Source organism: Elgaria multicarinata, chromosome 1 (assembly GCF_023053635.1).
Source record: "Elgaria multicarinata webbii isolate HBS135686 ecotype San Diego chromosome 1, rElgMul1.1.pri, whole genome shotgun sequence".
NCBI lineage: Eukaryota > Metazoa > Chordata > Lepidosauria > Squamata > Anguidae > Elgaria > Elgaria multicarinata.
This window is the reverse complement of record NC_086171.1, coordinates 212278647-212288313: the sequence shown is the minus strand read 5'-3', so window position 1 is coordinate 212288313 and position 9667 is coordinate 212278647. Positions and strand designations below refer to the sequence as shown.

The 9667-nt window shown below is 47.4% G+C and overlaps 1 protein-coding gene across 3 annotated transcripts in view; it reads right to left on the bottom strand.

Moving 5' to 3' along the window:
• Positions 1-526: 526 nt before the first annotated feature.
• UCKL1 (uridine-cytidine kinase 1 like 1) overlaps positions 527-9667 on the bottom strand; it is a 69060-nt gene continuing 59919 nt past the window's right edge. For all 3 annotated transcript variants that reach the window (XM_063147408.1, XM_063147407.1, XM_063147409.1), the window contains exons 10-15: positions 8991-9076; positions 7632-7702; positions 4545-4667; positions 3788-3895; positions 2973-3129; positions 527-912 (exon numbers count right to left, since the gene is read on the bottom strand). In XM_063147408.1, the coding sequence (XP_063003478.1) occupies positions 836-912; positions 2973-3129; positions 3788-3895; positions 4545-4667; positions 7632-7702; positions 8991-9076 (622 nt within the window). In that variant the 3' untranslated portion in view covers positions 527-835. The remainder of the gene's footprint in view (positions 913-2972; positions 3130-3787; positions 3896-4544; positions 4668-7631; positions 7703-8990; positions 9077-9667) is intronic.

The window sequence follows — 9667 nt, the reverse complement described above, 5'->3', positions numbered from 1 at the left end:
TGTCCAGCTGCCTCTTGAAGGCCTCTCGTGTGGGAGAGCCCACAACCTCCCTAGGTCACTGATTCCACCGTCGCACTGCTCTAACAGTCAGGAAGTTTTTCCTGATGTCCAGCCGGAATCTGTCTTCCTGTAATTTCAGCCCATTATTCCGTGTCCTGCACTCTGGGAGGATCGAGAAGAGATCCTAGCCCTCCCCTGTGTGACAACCTTTTAAGTATTTGATGAGTGCTATCATGTCCCCCCTCAATCTTCTCTTCTCCAGGCTAAACCTGCCCAGTTCTTTCAGCCTCTCTTCATAGGGCTTTGTTTCCAGACCCCTGATCATCCTGGTTGCCCTCTTCTGAACACGCTCCAGCTTGTCTGCGTCCTTCTTGAATTGTGGAGCCCAGAACTGGACGCAATACTCTAGATGAGGCCTAACCAGGGCTGAATAGAGAGGAACCAGTACACCACGTGGCACATTACCAGATGCTGGTTGCACTGCTGGGCTAGGCAAGTTCAACACAACAGGTCACATACTGGAGACTTAGCCGAAACGCATTTTTTTAATAAAATAAGTTATATTAAATCTTTTAAATTAAAATAAACTGCCTCTAGGCTCAGAAACACTCGTGAACACATAAAAAGACAGCAAGGATACATTCTCTCTCCCCCTCCCCTTTCCCTAAAAAATACGCCTTCAGCCTCCGATGCAAAACGTGGAAGGAAAAAAACAGCAACGCTGCAGAGTGCTTCACCGTTAGCAAACGTCTGGGGATTTCTTGAGGAACGGGTTAAGGTGTGGGTGCGGAAGCCCACTTGCCCTTCTCAGTTGTTCCTTTAGAAAGAGGAGCTTCTAAGAGTCCAGAATGTCTTCCTCGTCACTCCAGTCGGGAGGCGCGTCTGTGCCAAAGTAGCGGTCTCCAAAATTTCCTAGAGGGCGGCAGGAAGAAGCTGTTAAGAAGCTATAAGAAGGACTATATGAAGTAGGTACCCTATTTCTTCGATTCTAAGACGCACTTCCCCACCCCATATAAACATCTCTAAAAATGGGGTGCGTCTTAGAATCGCGGGTGCGTTTATTATTTCTTAGAATCAAAGCTTTTTTTTCTGTTGGTGGTACTGAAATTAGGGTGCGTCTTACAATCAATGGCGTCTTAGAATCGAAGAAATACAGTATATGCCTACCTGTTCAACCTGCTGCCCAGGTGCCAATTGTGGCTAGGCCTCAGTTCCCAGGTCTCATGATCACGCCTGTTCCCCTTAGTGCAAGGGAAGGAGTTTCAGGCTATCAATCAGAATCAGGTTCTGAACCAGAAGGAACAGGACTAGAAATGTACCAGTCTACATATGAAGCAGGGGAGGAGGTTTTCCCAGGCTCTTCGCCATCTCTAAAAATGGGGTGCGTCTTAGAATCGCGGTTGCGTTTATTATTTCTTAGAATCAAAGCTTTTTTTTCTGTTGGTGGTACTGAAATTAGGGTGCGTCTTACAATCGATGGCGTCTTAGAATTGAAGAAATACGGTAGTATACAGTATACTGAGTGGTGTCTACTCTACTGTAGGAGATGCCCACAGTGTCTCCCCTATCCAGCAAAGTAAAAACATCAGAAGTGCCCTGATACTGGATCAGACCAAGGGTCCATCTAGTCCAGCACTCTGATCACACAGGGGCCAACCAGCCATTGGCCAGGGACCAACAAAGCAGGACACGGTGCAACAGCACCCTCCCACCCATGTTCCCCGGCAACTGGTGTATATAGACTCACTACCTCTGATACTGGATGTAGCACATAGCCATCAGGACTAATCGAAGAAATATGGTAGTATACAGTATAATGAGTGGTGTCTACTCTACTGTAGGAGATGCCCACAGTGTCTCCCCCATCCAGCAAAGTAAGAACATAAACCATGTTTCAAAGATAAGTTTGTTGCAAATGAGGAAGGCAGTATTATATAAAAATAAAACTTTTATTGCCTCAAACCAGCTGTTGGCCAGGGACCAACAAAGCAGGACATGGTGCAACAGCACCCTCCCGCCCATGTTCCCCAGCAACTCGTGCACACAGGCTTACTGCCTGTGATACTGGAGGTTGCACAAAGCCATCAGGGCTATTTATTTATTTATTTATTTATTACATTTCTATACCGCCCAATAGCCGAAGCTCTCTGGGCGGTTCACAAAAATTAAAACCATCATAAAACAACCAACAAGTTAAAAACACAAATACAAAATACAATATAAAAAGCACAACCAGGATAAAACCACGCAGCAAAATTGATATAAGGTTAAAATACAGAGTTAAAACAGTATAATTTAAATTTAAGTTAAAATTAAGTGTTAAAATACTGAGTGAATAAAAAGGTCTTCAGCTGGCGACGAAAGGAGTACAGTGTAGGTGCCAGGCGGACCTCTCTGGGGAGCTCATTCCACAACCGGGGTGCCACAGCGGAGAAAGCCCTCCTCCTAGTAGCCATTGATAGCCTTCTCCTCCAGGAATTGATCCAAACCCCTTTTAAAGCCATCCAAATTGGTGGCCATCACCACACCTTGTGGAAGTGAATTCCATAGTTTAACTCTGCACTGTGTGAAGAAGTCCGTCCTTTGATCTGTCCTGAATCTCCCACCCATCAGCTTCATGGGATGACTCCGGGTTCTAGTATTTTGACAGAGGGAGAAAAATGTCTCCCCAGCCACATTCTCCACACCATGCATAGTTTTGAACATCTCTATCACTTCTCCCCTTAACCTCCTTTTCTCCAAGCTCAACAATCCCAGCTGTAGTAACCTTCCCCATAGGGGAGATGCTCCAGCCCCCTTTTCTGCAAAGATCCTTCTGCCGGGTTTGTGTTCTGGCAGTGAACTTATGCGTCCAGCGGCATCTAACTGGTAAAGCTTTCCCTGGACAGAATCACTTTCAGAATGCAAGGAGGGGCAACGCTTGGCCACAACGAAAACAGCAAGAACGCAGGAGATATGCACAGGTCACTCACCAATGCCCGGGATGATGCGGAAGAGGTCGTTCACTTTCTTGTCCACGGCGGTCGTAATGATCTTTACCTGAGGGAAGGCATAAGCCACAGAGTGGACGCCCATTTCAGCCATCAAGAGGGACAGAAGGAAGATTTTATCCTCAGGGACATCGTGGTCCTAAGAGAAACAAAGGGGGGGGGGAGTTCAGCACCTTGCTCAGTCCTCAATGTGCCTTCTGGTTGTTGTTTTTTATGATGGTGATGATTTTATTATTTATTACCCGCTTTTATTGTAAAATAACCCCAACGAGGGGTACGAAACCAATAGAGCACAGTAAAATCATACAAGCATTGACTGATAAAACAATAAAACCAGGTAGAACAGAAATGTAATACATAGTTTCACGTCATACATAGTTCACTGATCTCTCTATGTTTCTGTCTTCACATACAATTCCTCGGTCATTCCTACAACAAATCTGTAAAATAGCCCGATATTACTGTCCACGTAGGATCAGATCAGGAGCTGCTGAACCTCTTTCAGCCCGAGGGCTGAATTAAGTTTCGGAGAAGGTCTTTTGGGGGTGGGGGGCATTCTGATTGTGGGTGGGGCCAAAAGTAAAAAGGGGCGGGGTCAAAATAGCAGCATGTTTATCTTAAAGCTAAGGACTCAACACTCCTGGACGGACAAATAAGCTGTCCTGGTCTAAAGCAGTTTTTTGGCCCCCGGGTCCTACGTTCCAGCTCAGCTTCTTTCCTTCCCTGTTAAGAGCTGTGCCTTGGAAGTCCTCCTCTTTCCTCAAGCCAAAAACCATCTCTCTCTTTTCTCCCCTTACCAGCAACACCCTCACAGCCATCATGGCTGCCGCTCCTGTAGAGACGGTACAGTCCATCAGGATCACGTGATCTTCGCTGATGTCCTTCGGAAGCCTCAGGTAGTGCAGCTGGAGGAGGGCGCGGGGGGGAAGAGAAGGGGTTCAGAATAGTTAGTGGGCAAGGAAAGGCCTCCTCCGTACCTGCCCTGCCCATATTTTGCCCAGGTGTCCCAAGGAATTCACGCCCACTAAGGAAACGGAGGACCAAGAGCATAACGGAATCCAGGGGTGGAAAATGGACCGGGCAAAATTCATTCAGGATCCACTTAACCGTGCTGGCTCTGATTTGGTTGTCTTGGATATTTCCTGAACCCATCCTGCCCACGGAAGTTTGGGCTCCCTTCATGCCCCCCCTCCCAAGCCCCCACCCCCTGCCCTGTGCAGTGGTACTTAGATCTATTGAACATTCCTATCCTCCACCTTCATCCTCTTACGGTACGATGAAGTATTCCCATCCTTGGAGCTATCAGAGAACACTGCGTCGTTTGGGATATTTCTAGAGAGGTGGTGAAGGGCTAAGGGCAGTGGAGGCGGGTGGCTCCGAGATCAAGTGGGGCAGTGGATCCACTCTGGGTTTCATTCAGAACTCTAAAAGAGCTATGGAAGGTGTGGAGTTTTGATGGAAACCCGGAGGTGGATTTACTATTGCACTGACATGGGAGTCACCCACCTGGACTGATGCCTAAAACCTTGCCCCTCCCAGCCTGGGGCGCTTTACCTCTGGCTCGCCCGTATAGCGGTTGGTCTGGATGAGGATGGTGCCGATTCGGACGTCCTTGCAGACGGCCCGCAGCGCAGGCTCCATGGTCTCCCCAGCCCTCAAAATGGACACGCCAGTGATCTGGAAGACACGGCACAAGCTGGAATCCCACCTCCGGTTCCTAGGACCCTGCTCCTGCCTCCATCCAATCGGTCTCTAGCTTTAGACTACAGCTTGTAAAAAGAGAAGTTCGCCCCGTCACCTACGCTAAGCAAAAAAATCACCACCGGGCAACCAGGGAACATCACTTTTATAAACCAGAAGGAAAATTTAAAAAAAGAGCCTGTGGGTCATTGTTCCATTTTTAGGCCATTGATGTATTGAAAACGACGGACGTTGGCTTGTTGGGGCTGCAGGGTAAGCTCTGAGGATTTATTGGAATGCCTGCTTTCGGCTTGCAAATTCACAACTGAGGGAGGCCAGGATCTCTTGATCCTCCCAGAGTGCACGACACTGACTAATGGGCTCAAGTGACAGGAAGCCAGATTCCGGCTGGACGTCAGGAAAAACTTCCTGACTGTTAGAGCAGTACGACAATGGAACCAGTGACCTAGGGGGGCTGTGGGCTCTCCCACACTCGAGGCCTTCAAGAGGCAGCTGGACAAGCATCTGTCAGGGATGCTTTAGGGTGGATTCCTGCACTGAAACGTATGAACAACAGCTGCTCACCTTAACCAAAAGTTAAACAATGAATGGCTACAAAGTTAAGGAAATAATGACACAATAAACTTATAACAAAAACAATTATATATATATATACATACAATTATTGTATATATACACAAATATACACAAAGTGTCGGAAGCGACTGAACAAATAAACAACATATATATATATATATAATATATATGAAGAATAAAATGTGGAACACTTTTTAAAGGCATACACACAATAATAATAAGCATAGAGACAACAGTAATGCAATAATAAAGCTGATCCACAATATCATTCAGCCTTTTTTGGCTGAATGGCGGCATAAAAATCCTTAAATAAATAAATAAATAAATATTATTGTATTACTGTTGTCTGTATGCTTATTATTATTGTGTGTATGCCTTTAAAAAGTGTTCCACATTTTATTCTTCATATATATATAAAAAGATTGTTTTTGCTATAAGTTTATTGTTTCATTCTTTCCTTAACTTTGTAGCCACTCATTGGATTCCTGCATTGAGAAGGGGGTTGGACTTGATGGCCTTGTAGGCTCCTTCCAACTCTGCTAATCTATGGTTCTATGACTTCAAAAAGCCTTGCCCCATTTCACACTGGGACTAGAACCCTCCAAATGGAGGTCCAGTTAGAAATGAGATTCGTCTATGAGACTCAGGAGCTGTCCTCGTCAGTTTCCTCTCCTTTCCCAACAAGGAAAGCTCCTACTTTGAGAGGGGGGGGGACTGATGGTGGGGAGGGCTTGCTAGAGGGAAGGGAGCCCTTTCTGGCCTCTCCTTGAGTGGGAATGATGCTCCTAAGTAGGCACAGGAGTGTCATTTCCTGCTGGGGAGTCTGGGATTTGCAGTGGGCTCTGCCTCCCGAATGGATTTGGGAGACAGAGGAAACGAAAGTCCCATGCTCCCCGGAAGAAAACGATGGAGCGTGCTTGGCCCATTGGGGGTTTCTTTTCTTCTTTTGCATTTTCTTTGAGAAAACCTGGAAAAACCCTCACGTTTTTCAAATATTCTCAAGGAAAGGGAAAACAACACACACATTTTTTTCAAAGAGGACCAAGGGGACGCTGTTCACTCGGATGCCTTTAGACTAATGATCTCTTTTCTTCAGAATCCTGGAAAAAGGAGCGCTTACTGAGGTGTCGCCAAATGTAAACGCATTTAAGTTGAATTGGTTAATTAATTTTTGATCCAGCAAGTAATCAATTAGAGAAAACTTTGCTATTGGGCGGTACAGAAATGAAATGAAATGAATAAATAAATAGATGGCTAAGAAGCAGACAGCCGTGTTTTTATGGCAATGCTCCTCTGCCTCCGACTTTATTTGCTGTCCTTGCTGCCTTGATGGCCTCCCCTAATCCGGCAAGTTCCAGATGTGTTGGAGGACTGCATCTATCGTCCAGCAAGCCAACAGTCAGGGATTGCAGGAAGGTGTATTAAAAACCAACCACTGGAGGGCGCAAGGCCGGGGAAGGGCTCCTGCAGCCTCGGCGGAAGACCCTGGGGCTGTTCTGTCCCGTCTGGATGTGTGCAGGTTGAATTTCGGCACAACGGAAGGGAGCCCCGCTCAATCATTCACACACACCACTCCTGACGTTTACTCCTTTTAGACGTTGTTGAATATGCAGATATGTGTCAGAAAAGGCACAGGGCAGCGGGAGAGAGAAAGCCACTGAAAAGATGTATGCACGAGAGACTGCCAGATTAAAAATATGTGCATAAACTTTGGGGTGGGCGTACTGAGTCAGATCCCAATTTCCACTTCTAAAAACCTAGAAGCCCTGCATGTTCCCTCTCTTCTTATCTCTTGAAGAATCCCTACTTTCAGCTCTCTCCGGGGGGGGCGGGGGTAGATGCTTTGAAGGGCTTCACAGGTCTTTGGTGGCGGCTCTTGGAACTCCAGAATATTTTAGCTCAAGAGGCACGCCAGTGACTTTCGGGAGACAGAGCAAAGCTTTCCTTTTTGTCTGACTTGTTTGTTTACAACAGCAACTTGGGTTTTTGGGGGGGACGACGACAGTTTTCGTGAGTTCCCGATTTGCACGAGACGTTTTAAGCGTCCTAAGCAGGCAGCAGGTTTGAGATCATCGTTCGATCTGCAGGAACGAGGTGGGAAGACGGCTGCGTGTGCGGCGATAATTCAGGTCCGCGTTAAAATCCAGTCCTGCTGTCCGTGTTTTTCAGCGACGCGCGATTTCACACGCTGCGAGTGGCGCAACAGAGATACTGGATCCGCTTTGCTAAAACGTGCAGGTTTGTCCCAAATCTGCCAGGCCTGGAAAGCTAGACATTTTATCAGAAATAAAGGATACCGGCTTCACACAACCCTTCTTGTGCTGTTGACTCTGATTTGGGGGATCCTCTGTTGGCTGTACTTACTTGCTTCCCGCTGTATGCTTGACCTTCATAATCTTGGCCTTGGGGGGTCTGAACTGTGCAGCTCTGGAAAGGTGGCGGCACAAGAGAACACAGGCTTCAGTTAATAGGGAATCTGGGCAGCAAGGGAGCGGTGGCAGAGAAGTGGGGGCAAAGGGAGGGGGACCCCAAAGGGCTTGACCACAAGAGGATGCTGCATTCTGCTCTTGCAGCAGCCTTCTTCTGGTGTTGGACTACATACCCCAGCATTCCCAGCACGGGGATGATGGACGTTGCAGTCCAGCATGCCGAGAGATCAGCCAGTTGGGGGAGGCTGTCTTACTGGATCTGATCAGCCTTATATGGGTACACTGTGAAAGCAAGGCTCCGTGCCCAGGACTGAGCTGAATAGCACCCCTCCCAATTTCATCGCTTCGTTGGCGGGTGGCGAAAGGGCAGACGTCTGGGCCAATTTTTCCAGGGTGAGGGCAAAATTCAATGCCTGGGGGGAAACCCGTTGCCCTCCGTGGAACGCCTTCTGACAACAGTCAGTCCCCCCAGACCCCATCACAGTCCTGGGCCATGGGGAGAGGGGGAAATGGAGCCTGCTAGGATAGTTACATCCCTGAAGTTCCTCCCCTGCACTACACACATCTGGCTGATGGGTTTTGGCTTCCCTTTTGCCACTTCCGTCCCCCGATGTTCAAAATTCAAGATGCACGTTCTCCGTAGAGGGTTCCTCGCTCACACGGACATTGTACCCTTGTGGGATCCTGTCACAGGATCCAAACTGGGACCGTGTGATATCCCACCTGCCCCCTAACTGCTGTGAAATTGCGATAGGGATATTAAGTTTATTATTATTATTATTATTATTTATTTATATAGCACCATCAATGTACATGGTGCTGAACCCCCCTGATAAATACACAAGTGGAGAGAGCAGAGGCCAGGATGAAAGGCACTCTGAAAAATCCAGCAATTCCTAGTGGTCCGGGGCTGGGGCTTTTGCGTCCTCCATCTGCCGCCCGAAAGCAGAATAAATAATGCAAAACCAAACCACGCTGTGCAAAAATTCCCACAGCCACTTTGTCCTGCATTTGCTATCCCAGCCAATCAGGCATTTGCATACGGGATGTGACGACATGACAGAATATAACCAATCAGATCGGCCTGTTTGCCGACGTTACTAACGGCAAATAAAGCCTACTCAGAGCGAGGTCTACGCTTCTTATATAGATCACAGGAGTGACCCTTGGCAATCAGGGATCACAAAATGAACACATTTGCAGTCCTGTCGCAACGGTCCTTGAAAGGAGAAAACCACACCCAAGGAGGTGGCAGGATCATTGGAAGGATATCTTGAACAACCTACCTGGAAAGGCAGAAAAGACAGGGCGTGCTCAATCAGTAGACGCATCAGCCGCTTCGAGTAGAAGATAAACTCGTCCCGGCTTGTCTCTTTGTCCCTAAAAGGGAATTAGAGGTGGGGGAGAACTCATGAGCCAGTGTGGTGTAGCGCCTAAAGTGGGGACTGGGAGTCGGGAGATCCGGGTTCTAGTCCCTACTCTGCCATGGAAACCCACTGGGTGACTCTCAGTCCAACCCACCTCACAGGGTCGTTGTTGTGAGGATAAAATGGAGAGGAGGACGAGGATGGAGTGCTGGGCTGAAAACAACAGAATGAATTTAATAGGGATAAATGCCAAGTTCTATATCTAGGAAATAGAAACCAAACGCAGTTAAAAGATGGGGGATACTTGGCTCAGCGATACTACAAACGAGAAGGATCTTGGAATTGTAGATTGCAAGCTGAATATGAGCCAACAGTGCGATATTATTATTCTTAGTATTTATTTATATAGCACCATCAATGTACATGGTGCTGATACGGCTGCAAGAAAGGCCAATGCTATTTTGGGCTGCGTTAATAGAAGTATAGCTTTCAAATCACGTGAGATACTGGTTCCTCTCTATTCGGCCCTGGTTAGGCCTCATCTAGAGTATTGCGTCCAGTTCTGGGCTCCACAATTCGAGAAGGACGCAGACAAGCTGGAGCG